At 40.1% G+C, this 18660-nt stretch overlaps 1 protein-coding gene across 2 annotated transcripts in view; it reads right to left on the bottom strand.

The window, feature by feature from the left end:
- THSD7A (thrombospondin type 1 domain containing 7A) overlaps positions 1-18443 on the bottom strand; it is a 475647-nt gene extending 457204 nt beyond the window's left edge. The window contains exon 1 of one of the 2 annotated variants that reach the window (XM_027540050.1): positions 17784-18443. In XM_027540050.1, the coding sequence (XP_027395851.1) occupies positions 17784-17943 (160 nt within the window). In that variant the 5' untranslated portion in view covers positions 17944-18443. The remainder of the gene's footprint in view (positions 1-17783) is intronic. The other variant, XM_027540049.1, reaches the window with a different exon arrangement.
- Between the last annotated feature and the right edge of the window lie 217 nt (positions 18444-18660).

Below are 18660 nucleotides of genomic sequence, written 5' to 3'. Positions count from 1 at the left end.
AGTACTTGCCTGGAGCTGGGTGTGACAGAATAGAAGGGGAGTCTGGGAGCAAGGGCTGAGGGGTACAGGATTTCTTTTGGGAGTAATGAAAATATTCTATAGCTATTTGTGGTGAAGGATACACAATTCTGTGAATATACCAAAAGCTATTGAATTTCACACATTAAATGGTGGACTGTATGGCATGTGAATTATGTCCAATAAAGCTATTAAAAATGGCTCTGTGATAGCAACTCTAAATACTCAGCACATGGCCAAGAAAAGCGATTCATCTTATCTGCAGTGACAAGAGTACAAGGATCACTCTTTCCTCTAATATTCACGTTTTTCACTAAATCATCAAATTGATTCAGCTTGTAGATGATTCTATTAAGAGACAAAATTACTTTGAGAAGAATGATCCTGAGAGCTCTGAGAACTTTCGTCATGATTTGGGACATCATGATGCCCACAGCGTGGAGCGCTTGATCAACCACGTTTGAAAGACCATATTGCTGCTGCTTCTGCTGCTAAGTCGCTTCAGTCGTGTCGGACTCTGTGCGACCCCATAGACGGCAGCCCACCAGGCTTCTCCGTCCCTGGGATTCTCCAGGCAAGAACACTGGAGTGGGTTGCCATTTCCTTCTCCAATGCATGAAAGTGAAAAGTTAAAGTGAAATCGCTCAGTCGTGTCCGACTCTTAGTGACCCCATGGACTGCAGCCTACCAGGGTCCTCCATCAATGGGATTTTCCAGGCAAGAGTACTGGAGTGGGGTGCCATTGCCTTCTCCGGAAAGACCATATTATCTGCTCTTTAATATTTATTCTCTTCCAGTGGAATTTTCACAGCTCAAGCAGTCCAAAGCCAGTACTTGTACAAAACAAGCCAACAGAACTGAAGAAGTTATACTAAATCTTGTAGTACAAGACAGGGAGAGAGATGTATCTTAGCAGCACTCAAACCTTTCCTTATGAATTATGTGATTCCATAAATCCAAATCCATTCTGATGGCGCACCAATTAGAGGTGTACAGTCACCACTGCAAGCTGTCAGAGAAGCTGTTTTATAGCGAGATTGAACTCTGTGATCTCCACTGCATTTTCGTGATTACACACACCAGCTCAAGGCAGCCAATGCCCTGCTCCTGCTAGTCTCTTTCATTCCATGAGGCATGTTCATTAGTAAGAATGAATGAAGCACAGTATGTTAAGTGGAGGGAAATGTTGATGTTCACTGGAAACAGGACTGTTCAGATACTTTGATTTTGGAGTTTCATATATTCTCATCTTAGTCATTCTCAAACTCAAAACAAAAATTTTTTAAATATCTTTTCCATCCTATTTAAAGACTTGCCATGATGGTCAAACAAAGACTGTGAACTAGCGGCCCATAATCCAATTCTGATTCACTAGACACTGTATCTGGCATACAGTATTGTGTGTTATGGGCTTCCCTGGTGGTTCAGTGATAAAGAATCTGCCTGCCAATGCAGGAGACACGGATTCAATCCCAAGGTCGGGAAGATTCCCTGGAGAAGGAAATGCCAATCCATTCTAGCATTCTTGCCTGGGAAATCTCATGGACGGGAGTCTACAGGTTATAGTCCATGGGGTCAAAAAAGAGTTGGACATGACTTAGTTGGAAATTGACCCTTACAAGAATTTTTTCAACTGAACCCCATCTCTAAATGATGGACCTCAACAGACCCACAGCAGAGTGAGAAGCTGTGTAGCTTCTTTAATTAACCAAGTCTCCATAGAGAAGAGTGAGCTTAACTATTCTTTACATCATGGCTGGTCCACTTCAGTCATTTATATTCTCTGTCACTGACTTCTCAGACAAATAATACATAGATTTCAGGTTTATTCATTTCAACATTGGTCTAATCAAAACTGTAGAGGAAAAGATAAAATATTAAGTCACCCTAATACATAAACCTGAAAGGATACTCTACTCTTGAAGTAACTGTTTAATCAACCTTACTTAGTAAAGACAGCAATGCTCATAGCAAGTTTGCAATAAGAACTAGAACAGTTTAGTCATACAATTGACAATCTTCTAAAATCCACAGATTCACATATGACTTATATTTGCAAATATATCTTTATTCTTAGTAATATTTTATCCATCCAAATTGAGTTGGGCTTCTAGATTGCAAACAATTAAAAGCAGCGGCTAAGCTCCATATGACAGCCTGTTTGCTGTGGTCCACACGCTCCCTTCTTTCTGCTCACGCCTCAGAACTTCCTGCTGCCCCTGGACATGTGCACCATATACTTTCTTCACAACTGTTCCTCTTTGCCTGGACTTCTCTCTATAGCCTTTGTCCACTTTGTAAATTGTTTATTTTTCAATTTGTATATTATGCGAATCTTCCCTTCCCTGTCTCCTTCTCTAAGATAATCACCCCTTTCTCATTCTATATTATTACATGCTTCTGTTTTTACAATAAGCTCACTAAGAATTAATTACTTTTTTATCCACAATAGGGGGACTTACCTGGTGGCTCAGATGGCAAAGAAATAGCAATAGAAACCCAGGTTCCTGCAATGTGGGAACCTGGGTTTGATCCCTGGGTGGGGAATATCTCCTGGGGGAGGGCATAGGAACCCACTCCAGTATTCTTGCCTAGAGAGTCCCCATGGACACAGGATTCTGGTGGGCTACAGACCATGGGTTCGCAAAGAGTTTGACACGACTGAGCAACTCAGCACAAGCATATCCATGATAGGGGACTTCAGAAGGAATGGGTTTATGTGCTGTGTGTGTTTGAGCTCCAGCACCTAGCACAGAGCTTGGCATAAGACAGGCTCTAGGCACTTGCCAGTTTTAATTAATTGAACCTGATCAACACAAATTGATGAAGAAAAAAAGTCACCAGGAGTTGTGTAATATAGTGGCTCTGAGTAAACTATATTCCCCATAGAAAAAATACATTGGATATATACATTATCCATATACACATGTAGAATAAAACAATAATTAATCTGCATCATTCCACCTGAGGTTGTGACATATACTGCCTTAATGATAGCCCAATCAGTGTAAACTATCTATAAGAAATACTTCATATAAACAATGTTACTGGACATTCTGACCAGCAGCGCTATTAGAAGAAAAGTACTTCTTGGAAATCTGCACAGGGATTGCAGTTTGAAGCCTGCTCAGGCACCAGAGAGGCAAACACAGGAAGATGATGAGACATAAAAAGAATCCTAAAATAAAAGCTGTAAATTAGTGGGAAGTAATGCAAGGACTCATGTAATGAGATCTTATACATGAGTTGGCTCCCAACGAATATTAAATTGGCATAAAATTTTCTAAAACAAAGTTTTAACATAAATTTTGTAATTAATATTTTAGTGAAAAGTATTCCTAATTGCATATATTTGAACCCTCTTACACTGTTGGTGGGAATGCAAACTAGTACAGACACTGTGGAGAACAGTGTGGAGATTCCTTAAAAAACTGGAAATAGAACTGCCTTATGACCCAGCAATTCCACTGCTGGGCATACACACCAAGGAAACCAGAATTGAAAGAGACACATGTACCCCAATGTTCATCGCAGCACTGTTTATAATAGCCAGGACATGGAAGCAACCTAGATGTCCATCAGCAGATGAATGGATAAGAAAGCAGTGGTACATATACACAATGGAGTATTACTCAGCCATTAAAAATTAAAAAGAATACATTTGAATCAGTTCTCATGAGGTGGATGAAACTGGAGCCGATTATACAGAGTGAAGTAAGCCAGAAAGAAAAACACCAATATAGTATACCAACGCATATATATGGAATTTAGAAAGATGGTAATGATAACCCTGTATGTGAGACAGCAAAAGAGACACAGATGTATTGAACAGTCTTTTGGACTCTGTGGGAGACAGAGGGGGGAATGATTTGGGGGAATGGCATGGAAACATGTGTAATACCATATAAGAAACGAATCGCCAGTCCAGGTTCGATACAGGATCCTTGGGGCTGGTGCACTGGGATGACCCGGAGGGATGGTATGGGGAGGGAGGTGGGAGAGGAGTTCAGGATGGGGAACATGAGTACATCCATGGCGGATTCATGTTGATGTGTGGCAGAACCAATACAATATTGTAAAGTAATTAGCCTCCAATTAAAATAAATAAATTTAAATTAAAAAAATAAAATAAAACTCACCTCTATAAATACTAGATATAAAACACATGTGAGGAGGTATAATAATTTCCATGATACCAGATGACAGGTGAAGTTCTATGCAATCTTTTAACCATAAATGATTGTGCTATTAGCGTGTATATGTTATGTTGCATGCATTTATGTATGCAGGTATGTGTGTGCATGCATATGTATGCTTGTAATGGTATATTAAATTTTAACTGTAATTCTATCATAATTTTATAGATGCTATAAAAATTTAGGGAATATACAGACCCAGCAATCCCACTGCTGGGCATACACACCGAGGAAATCAGAATTAAAAGAGACACTTGTACCCCAATGTTCATTGCAGCACGGTTTATAATAGCCAGGACATGGAAGCAACCTAGATGCCCATAAGCAGATGAATGGATAAGAAAGCAGTGGTACATATACACAATGGAGCATTACTCAGCCATTAAAAAGAATACATTTGAATCAGTTCTAATGAGATGGATGAAACTGGAGCCGATTATACAGAGTGAAGTAAGCCAGAAAGAAAAACACCAATACAGTATACTAATGCATATATATGGAATTTAGAAAGATGGTAATGATAACCCTGTATGTGAGACAGCAAAAGAGACGAAGATGTATAGAACAGTCTTTTGGACTCTGTAGGAGAGGGAGGGGGGATGATATGGGAGAATGGCATTGAAACATGTATAATATCATATAAGAAATGAATCGCCAGTCCAGGTTCGATGCAGGATACAGGATGCTTGGGGCTGGTGCACTGGGATGACCCAGAGGGATGGTATGGGGAGGGAGGTGGGAGGGGCGTTCAGGATGGGGAACATGTGTACACCCGTGGCGGATTCATGTTGATGTATGGCAAAACCAATACAATACTGTAAAGTAATTAGCCTTTAATTAAAATAAATAAATTCAAATTAAAAAAATAAAATAAATTGCCAATGCAAAAAAATATATAAATAAACAATAAATAAATAAATAAATAAACTGGTTGCAATTGGCATAAAACTGTAGAATAACCATTTCTCCTCCAAACTGAGAAACCGTTTAATTTCCTTAAGAAGATTTTGAACCACATGTACTGAGGTGTAAGTAGGATATTTATATATACAGAAGATGTGCACATACATATACAGAGCATATACACGACACTTACATTTACATACAGAGGGAGGGACAAAACGAGTGAGGGAACGAAAGAGACAACGTTCTATAGGAGAGGAAAGAGAACCTTGAGAAAGGAAGCCTCAGCGTTGACTGTGCATTTCCTACACCCTTTCACTCACAGCATCACAGACCAGGAAAGTCTTGCCAAGAATATTCTTAGGTGTTTTCACACAAAGGAATTTTGGAACACACCACCCCAGTTAAAGAGTCACACCTCCAGCATTCTTTGCATGGCAAAGATATGCACAATCACAGTAAAAATAAAACACTAAGGTAGAATGTCTCTGTTTTAAAACTACTTTGAAAACTCTGCAAAGAGCAAAACAGAGGCTTTTGCAACTACATGGGTGGCTCTGACAGCAGGGAGAAAGCAGAGCAACATCGGTTGCAGAGAATCTTGAAATTGAGATGCAAAAAGAAAGAAGAATCAAAATGAAGGAAAGAACACAGAGAGATCCAGGAAACAAACTCCATCCCAGAGAGGAGGCATTCATAGCTCACAGCAGGACATGCCAAGTAAGAGAGAATGTTTATGAGCACTGATGTGTGCCAGGCATCACCCAAATGCACTACAGGTTTCTCTCAAGTTACCCTTAAAATAACCTGGAGGGTAGATACTAGCCTCATACATATGGTATGTCTGAGGAACAAGAGACAGAGAGATCAGATAGCACATTCTTAATAAACAACAAAATTAGGTCAAGATTCACGTCTATCCAGCTCAAAAGTCTCCTCAGGAACATCTCTTTCTATTTATTACATACACACGCAAACGCACACACATATATTTATTTAACTGCTGAGGAATCAGCGTTTATTTCATTTCAAGATACAGATTCAATTCTCTGCAACCACTCTCACTCATTGTCAAAGGGAAGTACTGAATACACAGGGTCCCTTTGACATTTACAGTCACACTCTCTGATTTTGGTAGAGAAAACTAAAAATAATTTTTACACAGTGGAACCCAAACAGGCACCATTTGTGCTCAGATGCCATTTTTTAGCAGGCATGCTATAGAACATACTTGCAAACCTATCCATCATCTACGATACTCAGAATGTCCAGCTATTGCTCAGTTCAGTTCAGTTCAGTCGCTCAGTCGTGTCCAACTCTTCGCAACCCCATGGACCACAGCACGTCAGGCCTCCCTGTCCATCAACAACTCCCAGAATTTACTCAAGCTCATCTCCATTGAGTTGGTGATGCCATCCAACCATCTCATTGTCTGTCATCCCCTTCTCCTCTTGCCTTCAATCTTTCCCAGAATCAGGGTCTTTTCAAATGAGTCAGCTCTTCACATCAGGTGGCCAAAGTACTGGAGTTTCAGCTTCAACATCAGTCCTTTCAATGAACATCCAGGACTGATCTCCTTTAGGATGGACTGGTTGGATCTCTTTGCAGTCCAAGGGACTCTCAAGAGTCTTCTCCAACACCACAGTTCAAAAGCATCAAATCTTGGGCGCTCAGCTTTCTTCATAGTCTGACTCTCACAACCATACATGACTACTGGAAAAAACGTAGCCTTCATGAGACAGACCTTTATTGGCAAAGTAATGTTTCTGCTTTTTAATATGCTGTCTAGGTTGGTCATAACTTTCCTTCCCAGGAATAACTGTCTTTCAATTTCACGGCTGCAGTCACCAGCTATTGCTACTACTGTAATAATCTAAGGGGTAACTTCTTATCCAGACTGTGCCACAATTAGATAGCCCTGCATTGGCCGTATACCATAGGTTAAATTATTCCAACCACATAATCCACACCTGTGTCTGATACATTTGCTTGGAAAAGCTAATTTTCTATCAGGCTCTCTCACCAGAGCAATTTGGTGGCTGTATTTCTACCCTTGTGCACACACACTACCCACTTCTGAGTCATCATCCTACTACTCCCCTTCTGGTGGTGCTCAGCACTCTGTGTTCACAGGAAGGTCTGTGGGAGTAATCTGACCGGCAGACTAACCTTGACAACTTGGTTCTCAGGTCAGCTTCCCTATGGCTTCAGGACAGTAGACCTCCCCTGTTCCCCAGAAGTTCAGAAGGATATTTATTGCACCTTGACTTTCTGCCGGCTCCTGGCTTCTTCCACGCAAGAACAAGTGGATAGGTAGCTATGTATGTGATTTATGAACCAGACCGGAGTGGGCTAGAGATATAAGACATTCACAGTACACTTAAAAATCTCACAAGCTTGCAGGCTGCTATATCAGGCCATTTGCTTCTCTCTCGAGGTATTGTCTGTCGCTGTCAAACTCTCTCCCAAAGTTTCCCACTCAAGGCAGAACTCGACCAAGTGTACACCCATCTCAATTAATTCATTATTTAATTCCCATATATGTTTTCTCTTTATATGAACAATTGTGTTTCACTGTGGGACACATCATCAGAGCAACAAGAAGAATGGAGTATGTGCAGCACCGGCTGGATTGAGGCTTTGAACTCCATTACATAAGAGTTCCACTGACTTGTACTATTTTCATTTATGTGATGAAAAGACTGCAGATCCCTTACCAGAGAAGACATGCAGATGACAAGATGAAAAGATAATGCTCAACATCATATCTCTCATTAGGGAATAGCAAATGAAAATAACAAGAAAGTACAACTGCATGCCTATTTAAATAGCTAAAACTCAAAACATTGACAACATGGCTAGGATGCAGAGCAAGAGGGATTTTCATTCACTGTTGGCAAGAATGCAAAATGGTACAGTTTGGAAGGCAGTTTGGCAGTTCCTTAGAAAACTAAACATACTCTTAACATATGATCCAGCAATCACACTCCCTGGTATTTACCCAAGACAGCTAAAAAATCAGGTCCACACGAAATCTGCATATGGATGTAGATGGATAAAGCAGCTTTATTCATAATTTTTAAAACTTGGAATCAATCAAGATTTCATTCAATAGGGAAACAGATAAACCGTGCTATATCCACACAACGGAATATTGAAAGAAGTATGGATATGGAATCTAGAAAAACGGTACTGATGAATGAATTTGTAGGGCAGGAGTAGAGATTCAGGCATAAAGAACATACCTGGGACACAAAGGGGTAAGGAGAGGATGGGATGAATTGAGAGAATAGCACTGAAACATGTATATTCCCATATGTAAAACAGATCGCTAATGAAAATTGTTGTAAAACGCAGGGAGCTCAACCTGGCGCTCGGTGACAACCTAGAGGCGGGGATGGTTGGTGGGGGGAGGTTCAAGAAGGAGGGGACATATGTATACTTATGGATGATTCACGCTGTTGTATGGCAGGAGCCAACACAACATTATAAAACAATTATCATTCAATTAAATATAATTTTAAAAAAATAAATGAGTTATCAAACCATGAAAAGAATGGAGGAACTTAGATCACATTATTGAGTGAGACTAAATCTGAAAGGGCCACATACTGTAAGATTCCAACTGCGTGAAAGTCTTGAAAAAGCCTATGTATGGATACAGTAAAAAGACCATTGGTTACCAGCAATCTGGGAGGAGAGATGGACAGATGTAGAGAAGAACATGTGAAGCACAAAGGATTTTTTAGGGCAGTGAAACTACTTTGTATGACACTGTAATAGTCCATACCTATATTAGAGGATATATTATGTATTTGTTCAAAATCACCCAAAGTAAATTAGAGTGAATCCTCATATAAAATGAGCTATAATGCAAACTATGGACTCTAATTAATAATAATGCATCAATATTGGCTCATCAGTTGTAACAAATGTACCACACTAATGTAAGGTGTTAATAATAGGGAGAATTGGAGAGAGGATGAGGGGGTTATATGAGAACTCTAAATTCTTCCACTTAATTTTCTATAAATCTAAACTGCTCAAAAATAAAGCCTATTAAAAATAGCTTTTAAAAGAATGCAAATGATTTGCCTGTTTTTTCTCTCCTTGTTTTGTTGCTCCTCTCTTGCGTCTAACTTTCTTTCCAAGTTTTAGCAGTCATTCATAGCTTCTCCTGAATTAACTGATGTCAAACCTGCTATGTGAACCATCTCTCTCTCTGATGGCTCCTGGAACAAGAGCCCATCTAAACATTACTTGATTACATGTGCCATTTGAAAATGGTTGTCTTTATATTGTCTTTATTTATGATTTTCTCCATCTGCCCTTATTTCATTTTTTTTCTCATAGCACAGCTGATTCAATAATATAGAGCCAATAAAAATGATTTCCCAAAGATTATGATTTCACATGTTAAATTATGCAAAATACCAATTAGCTCAATAGTTCTTCTAGAAGATGAGAAGACATCCTTTTGGTTAGGTGCAAGGACATATCAGAAGCAACAGACAGTACTTTTGGTATCACTGTTTTAAGTACTCATGTTCCCTCCACTCTCCTTGCTGCTGCTGCTGCTAAGTCGCTTCAGTCGTGTCCGACTCTGTGCGACCCCATAGATGGCAGCCCACCAGGCTCCCCCGTCCCTGGGATTCTCCAGGCAAGAACACTGGAGTGGGTTGCCATTGCCTTCTCCAATGCATGAAAGTGAAAAGTCAAAGTGAAGTTGCTTAGTCGTGCCTGACTCTTAGCGACCCCATGGACTGCAGCCTACCAGGCTCCTCTGTCCATGGGATTTTCCAGGCAAGAGTACTGGAGTGGGGTGCCATCGCCTTCTCCGCCACTCTCCTTACTGGGTTATTTTTAATTGTTATAAGTGAAGTGAAGTGAAAGTGGCTCAGTCATATCCAACTCTTTGTGACTCCATGGACTATAGCCTGTCAGGCTCCTCTGTCCATGGAATTCTCCAGCCAAGAATACTGGAATGGGTAGCTGTTCCCTTTTTCAGGGAATCTTCTCAACCCAGGGACAGAACCAAAATCTCTTGCATTGTAGGCAGATTCTTTATTGTCTGCACCACCAGAGAAGCCCAAGAATATCCCTTCTTCAGGGGATCTTCCTGACCCAGGAATTGAACTGGGGTCTCCTGCATTGCAGGTGGATTCTTTACCAGCTGAGCTACCAGGGAAGCCCAATTGTTATATCTCTTCCTTTAAATAAAGTACTTTTCTTATTGCTTAGGTATTTGGGGATTAAATGCAAATTCCTTTATTTTTCATCATTTTAATTCATTCTAAAGTGTCAAGTGTAAAGTTCCAATGAAGAAAATTAGAAAAAAATCTCTACCTTATGACTCACTGGCACCTTTAACTCACACCCCATGATACGCTTGTGATAGGAAAGATGTATTTTCCTGAATGCCACTTCCCCAGTGCTTCTGTTATTAAAGAACTCACTAATGTGCCTTTATATTAGGAAGCCTGGAAGCTTCCACTCTCCCATTCCAGAAAGACCCACAGTTCAGTGTCATCACTCAAACTTAAATCAGAGATTGAGAGGCTTCATTTCCTCCTAAAAGGATTCAAAGCATATCACACTTCCCCAATAACCTAATCAGAACATCAGCACCTCACCTTATCCATCTCTTCCCACCTTTTCCTATATAATAACAAAAGGCAGAAAAAGACCTCAGTATGTGCTGCTCCACAGAACTCTTAATCTCAGTCCGGACTGGGTATTTTATTATTTTACAAACCAAATGCACGTTCAGTCACTCACTTGTGTTCAACTCTTTGTGACCCTATGGACTGAAGCCCTCCAGGCTCCTCTAGTTCATGGGATTATCCAGGCAAGAATAGTGGAGTAGGTTCCCATTTCCTTTTCCAGGGTAGCTACTTACAATTTGTGTTAGGAGTGATCAGTCTTACCACAGTCCATTGAGCTATTAAACCTTCACAAATCCTGAGCATGTGATTTTTGGAGCAGATAATCAACAAGCTTGTAATAAAACTGGAGCACTAGATATGCAGATGACACCACCCTTATGGCAGAAAGTGAAGAAGAACTAAAAAGCCTCTTGATGAAAGTGAAAGAGGAAAGTGAAAAAGTTGGCTTAAAGCTCAACATTCAGAAAACGAAGATCATGGCATCTGGTCCCATCACTTCATGGGAAATAGATGGGGAAACAATGGAAACAGTTTCAGACTTTATTTTTTGGAGCTCCAAAATCACTGCAGATTGTGACAGCAGCCATGAAATTAAAAGACGCTTAGTCCTTGGAAGGAAAGTTATGACCAACCTAGATAGCATATTCAAAAGCAGAGACATTACTTTGCCAACAAAGGTCCGTCTAGTCAAGGCTATGGTTTTTCCTGTGGCCATGTATGGATGTGAGAGTTGGAATGTGAAGAAGGCTGAGCACCGAAGAATTGATGCTTTTGAACTGTGGTGTTGGAGAAGACTCTTGAGAGTCCCTTGGACTGCAAGGAGATCCAACCAGTCCATTCTGAAGGAGATCAGCCCTGGGATTTCCTTGGAAGGAATGATGCTAAAGCTGAAACTCCAGTACTTTGGCCACCTCACGCGAAGAGTTGACTCATTGGAAAAGACTCTGATACTGGGAGGGACTGGGGGCAGGAGGAAAAGGGGACGACAGAGAATGATATGGCTGGATGGCATCACTGACTCGATGGACGTGAGTCTGAGTGAACTCTGGGAGCTGGTGATGGACAGGGAGGCCTGGCGTGCTGCGATTCATGGGGTTGCAAAGAGTCGGACACGACTGAGTGACTCAACTGAACTGTGCTATGTATGCTAAGAAAGACGAGCAGGAAAATAGGGCACAAACTGTAGATTTTTATTTATTTAAATCATCACCTAGGATGTTAAACAAATCATAACCACAAGCAATTCTACTGTGAATATATTTAACTTGGAAAGCACTGGTGACAGTGGTAACTGCAAGAATGTGAAAGTTCAGATTCCAAAGAAATCTTAAGACACTATACGAAATAAAGTATGAAAATTATATTTATATAATTAACCCTGAATTTGCACCTCAGAATATTTTCATGGTCTTTGGTCCACGCTATCTACATGTAAGAGCCAAAGTAATTAAATAACAACAAAAAAAGACAAGTCTACAATAAAACATTTCTTTCTAGATTTGGTTTGTTTGTCTTGGTGTTTCTTAGTTGGAGAAAACAGATAAATGTGTTAGATCAGTGAAACTCCTTCAAGTTATGACATTTTTAGGGGAGAAAAAGGTAAAGAATGGGAAAAGAACTAACATTTTTTTAAATATAGTCACTATACTTTAGGTACTGTGCTAAATACTAGTTACTACTTTTTAAAACTCTACAAATGCCCTCTAATTTCAGAACCCCTGTCACCAGTCTAAGGCAAGAAAAAAAGTCAGAGCTTAAGTAATTTCACCAATAAGGAAGAGGCAAGATTTAAAATGATTTGTCTGATTTCAAAGTCCATGATCTTTCCATTTCACAATGCTGCTTCTCTTATAATTTGTTGGAATATCTAGCGCTATAATTGTATCAATGTGTAATTTCTAGTGCATTTACAAAAAACAGATCCTTTATAGAAAGCTAAGGCACTTTATTAGACTTACTACAGGTCATAAAATTAAGTAACCATTCTATTATATAATAAAATAATAGCAATAATATACCTTAACATTTATTGAAGTCCCAATATATATGAAGTATTCTACAAGTATATACATATGTTATTATACTTAATCCTCAGAAAACCCCTACAAAATACAAGATGTTTATCCATAATGGGGATGAAAGAAAATATTCAGGGTGATGAAATAATTCCACAGGTACCATGAAAAAAACATTTTGATCTATGTTATCCCAAATAAACTGGCGTTGATCATCTACCCATCCTGTCCATCCCTGGATACTGTGTCCATCCCTCCCTCTGCTCCATCTCTATTCTTCATTTAATAAGCAAACTGTGTCACATTCTAAATTAAGACAAATTATAATCACAACTGAAATGCAAAACTTTTTTTTAAGATAATGTCAACCTTATATTCCTACTACCTGGAATAACATTCTTCTCACCTATGTTATTTAAAGAATGGTAAGACCAAGATGGCTATTTTTTCATATACATTGCAGAATATTTTATATTAGTACAGAAAGATAAAAGGATAATGCCTGTTTTTATTTTAATCTGATGAAACAATTATTTTATGTGCAATTAACCGTGTAAAGCACACAGTGCCAGTCATTAATAGCACTGTCTTGCATTGGATGAACCCAGGTCAAAAGTGCTTAATGTGAGAATTTCCTTGAAAAAAAACTCAGAACTAGTTATATATACATCTTCATCACCTGATTCTGGAAAACGACTACTGTGTATCTGAAGCTGTGTAGCTAGGGTGTAGCTGAAGCTGCAATACTTTGGCCACCTGATGCAAAGAACTGACTCACTGTAGAAGACCCTGATGCTGGGAAAGATCAAAGGCAGAGCAAGACAGAGTATGAGATGGCCGGATAGCATCACCGACTCAATGGACATGAGTTTGAATAATCTCTGGGAGTTGGTAATGGACAGGGAAGCCTGGCATGCTGCAGTCCATGGGGTCACAAAGAGTCAGACATGACTGAACAACTGAACTGAAGTGTGCATCTATTTCTTGGATTTTAATGTAATTTCATTATTATAAAAATAAATTCAATTATTTCATTAAAACTTTTTTGAAAATATATATCTGCAGCCTAAATTGATTAAAGTTGGATGTATTTACTATTTTTTGTCTGACTCATGTTAAGTCAATCATACTTTGTTCAATGCCCTTCATTTGGAATTGCTAGGTGAATATAATTAGCCATAATTATTACTGAAACAATTCCATACTCAAGAATATTAAATAGAAAAACTGTCTAATGCTTATCAGTAACAGTAAATTATTTACCTTCCAATAATGTACGTTCTCTAACTCTGCATGTATGAAATATGTTTTTCAAGTATTAAAAGTTAGCTTTAACTGTACATAAAACTGTTGAAACATTTACTTTTATAATTTAATATCTTATATTTTGGGTTTTTTCTCTGTTGAAAAGCAACAATGTTGTGGTGAGACTTAAATACCACTTGGTTACTCACTGTATCAATACTATAACTTTCCCACTATCTGGTTTATTATTCAACCAAGATTCTATCTCTACTATTCTACTTAAAATGTCTTTTCCCAAAGGAATTATCTTATTAGTTCCTCCTTTCACTGATCTTTTCTGAAATATATCATAATCCCTTTACAGACTCTCGAAAATGTCTTATACTTTGTGCCCCCATCCCCTTCCGAAGATATCTTCTTCATTTAGCACCTACTGACATTTTCTTTGGACCTGTTCTGACCACACATTGTCAGGCTCTTTCAATAGTTTCTCTCTCATTGATGTTGTTGTAGTTAAGTCATGTCCTCCTTTTTTGCGACCCCATAGACAATAGCCCACCAGGCTCCTGTATCCATGGGATTTCCCAGGCAAGAATACTGGAGTGGGTTGCCATTTCCTTTTCCAGAGGATCTTCCCAACCCAGGGGCTAAACCAGAGTCTTCTGTACTGGCAGGATGATTCTTTACTGCCGAAGTCACCAGGGAAACCCCCTCCCACCCATTAGCCTATAAAATTACCCAATCCATAAAAATTAACCAAGACATATTTCAGGGCCTCTTGCCTTCTGAGATGGCCCACACTCTGGTCTGTGGAGTGTGTTTTTCTCTAAATAAATCCACTTCTTACCTATCAACTGTCTCTCATTAAATTCTTTAGCCATGAGGCAAGAACCTAAAATTTACCAGGAAGAGCTACTTTACTCTAGGTTATAATGGCTTCCACCAGCTTATAGGTTAGAATCTAACATCTTTATCATAGGTTGAAAGTTTTGTTACAATCTGGCCCAACTCTTCTCATTAGCACTAAATCCATTCATTCCCACCAAATATTCCAGACTTGAGCTCCAACACTTATAAGACCTGTGAATATTGTATTGTCATGCCTTACATTTTTGTTGTTTCCTTCTATCAGCTATACAACTTCTTTGCTCTCATAGTGTTCTGTTCATGAGTATGGTATGCCCTGTTGCAACTGTTGTATATTATTCAACTGGACTTTGTTGCGGGCAGGGAAAACAGTATCTTAATCCTCTATCACAATGACTTCATGTAAGTCACACAGTGAGTCCTCAACAACCCTTTGTTGTGACTGACTTTAATGCCTTATACATTAAACTTTCATATAATATACACTATGTATCCTTAACCTTACACATTATGTACATATATATCCTATATGTATATATACATGTTAATACATTATATATGTGTATATATGCATACAGCTATGTTTATGGTGTATGTATGTGCATATGTGCACATACTTCAGGGTTGAAAAAGCCTTTAAATATCATCTTTCCTAATCAGTAAATATCACAAAATAGGAAACCAAGAACTAAAGTCATTGAATGACCCTGCCAGTGCTGAGTTCCTCTATCAGCTCTTCATCCAGTGTACTTTTCACTAAATCACTTTAATTCAATGATCTCACCAATAATGTGATGCTAAATAATCTGTTCTACCAAGACCAAGCTTATCCCACCAGAATCTTAAGACTGTCTCACCTCATTTTCTCTCCCAAATCCCTGCCTGTCTCCTTACTGCCATCAAATGAGGAACACTTAGGATTCTATCATCTCTGTATTTTCATTTACGTGTATCCCTCTTCTTTAAATATCCTCTATTTCCTCTGATAACTACTCTCAGTCCCTTCATAGATATGGTAAAGTCTACTTTCCCTGCGGGGAAAAAAAAAATTAAAAGGTTCTTATCTTGCTCTCCTGTTTAATTCACCATTTTTTTTTTCACCAAACCAAGGCTCACCATAAGAGATTACATTATCCTCATCATACTAGCTTATATTTGCCCATGCACATAACTCTAAAGTTTAAAGATTACATTCTCATCACTCACTCATTTCATCTTCATGATATGAGGAATAGTCAGGAGAAGGTCATATTTACAGGCAGATGAGTAAACTGGAGATCAAAAGTTAAGTGACATTCCAACGTTCCTAAAGAGAGCAAGAGCTGGAACAGACACTAGAATCAAAGCCTCCATATCCTTGCTCTTCTGAGCTTTCCACTAGTTTAATTGGCTTATGTTTCCATCATGACATTGATATTGACACATATGGGCACCTCAGATTCTGTACAGTGAATGCTGCATAGACTCATCTTTGATCTGAACTACTGCTCGGCTGTTAGTACTTTAAAAGTACAAATTTGAACCCTGGCTTTAGCTAAATCAGAGATCCTCAACTCTTTACATTGAATTGAAAAAAAAAATTTTGATTTCATCTTTATCAACTAATCAGTTGATCTTTAAACTTCAAGTGGTAACAAGAATGATTCACACTAATATCCAAAAGGCTTTTCTAATCATGCATACATGTGTGTTATTTCATGCAAGATTCTGAGGCAAATTATGTACTTTGGCTTTAGATAAGTTTCTATTCAATCTCTTCACTAAGTTGCTACACAGATCCAACAATTTTTTATAAAAAATTAGGATATCAATGTTACTGTAGCACAGACTAATTTGTCTCTGCCTTAGAGCTCTAAAAACAGCTGAAGTCAGGTCAGAGACACTCTCCGCAACTCATTTGTGATCCTATGACCAATAATATACCTTCCCCCATCATATCTACTGCATCCTTCTCTTAATGTTTAGGCACTGCCAAGAAACTCTTTAAAATCCATCCCTAGCCAGAAGCACGAAGCATAATGCTTCCCACTTTCTTCCTATAAACAAGAAGTTTCAGGTCAGCTGAAGAATTCTCAGCGTCCTTTAGAGGAGAGAGGAGCCCCAGGAGAGGAGTGGTAATTCCTCATTTGGTATTGTTTTCCTGCCTGTCACTGCCCCACCAGGACCTCTGGTCAGCACTTTGCTGGGAGATTCCAAGGGGCAATTAGTTGCTTGCTTTTGTTGGCTGGTTGAAAACAAAGCAAAAAAAAAAAATTTTTCAAGACAGGAAAAGTTTAAACCTAAACATCCTAACAATCACACACTTCAAGAACCCCACAATTCACTCATTAAGAATTGAGCTGTACAAGGTCTCAGCCAGCTCACTGGCGCCCCATTTGCCTTTAACTGTTAGACATGCCCTCACTTGGCTTGTTTCCACGTGTCCCACATAAGCTACACTTAACAAATTTAAGTCTGTATCCGTATACATCAGTGAACTGTTTGCCTTAACACAGAATAAAAACCGGGGCTAAATGTTTGCTTGCTCTTTGCCAGAAATATATTTAAGAAAGTCCTAACAGAATGAGAACACAGAGGTTAAAAATATTGCACTTAATTATGAAAGTGCAGCGTTGGTTGCCCTCATTAACTATGAAGCTGTGAGGGAAATATTATTCCAGTGACTCACTAATGCCTTTTAGTTATTCGGTTCTTCTTTCCCAATAGCCTCGGACACGACCTAATTTGCCTCCTAGGAATCATACTTTTTACCTTAGGATCCCAGCACACCCAGGTCATCAAGAAGCACAGGGGTCCCTCCTGAAGCCCAGCAGTTTTGTGATGTGGACCCAGATGTGAAGATGGGAAGCACTGGGGCACTCCATTCCACTTACCAGTCTTCCACAGATAGAGGATGGGTGCCTCCGCCTCGCCAGGCGCCGCAGCCCCGTAGGCGCCCGGGCACAGCAGCAGCAGCAGGAGCGGCAGGACGGCCGGGTGCCGGCCCGCAGTGCCCCGGCTCCAGGACGCCGAGCGCCCCGCTGGCAGCCCCATGCCGCCCGCAGCCGCTCCAGGGTCCAGATCCCTGAAGGGGACGCGGCAGGCAGGGAATTTTCCTTCGCCCTCGGAATGTCTTCCCAAGTACAGAACGCAAAGCTCTTTCCCGCTATTGTTCGTTTTCGTGTCAGATGAAAAGGAGGGAAAGCGCGTTTAACACCGGGGAACAATAGCGTCTGCGGTGGCCGTGGCTGCCGCCGCCGCCGCCGCTGGCGGGGATGCTGCTGCCGCTGCCATTCCGCGCAGAGTGGCAGGTCCTGGCGGCGAGGGAGGCAGCCGTCCGCAGGGGGCCCCAGCTGACTGAGCAGGTCCTGCAGTCCGGGAGGCAGCGCGCCCCCGCCTCAGCCAGCTGGAGAGAGAGGAGGGGGCGTGAGCCGACCCCGGCACCGAGGGCGCTGGAGGCAGGGGGCGGCTAGAGCGCCAGGGCGAGAGAGGAGGCGAGTGCACCGGAGAGGGGACACCCGGATCCAACACACCCAAAGAACTCCAGTGCACATGGCGTGATGAAATATGTTTGGAGGGATACACCAATAAAAAGAATCACCACCCGACAGGCTTCGGCATGACAAATAACAGGCATTGAAATTCTTCGTCACCCAAGGAGTCAAATGCTAGATCGAAGGCATGTTCTTAGTATATATTTATTTACACAAAGCATCAGTGCTTCTGAATTACTTTATGTGGGGAGCAGTATTTATCATCATAAGTGAAAAA

This window comes from Bos indicus x Bos taurus, chromosome 4, assembly GCF_003369695.1.
Source record: "Bos indicus x Bos taurus breed Angus x Brahman F1 hybrid chromosome 4, Bos_hybrid_MaternalHap_v2.0, whole genome shotgun sequence".
Taxonomy (NCBI): Eukaryota; Metazoa; Chordata; class Mammalia; order Artiodactyla; family Bovidae; genus Bos; species Bos indicus x Bos taurus.
This window is presented reverse-complemented; position numbering and strand designations above follow the sequence as displayed.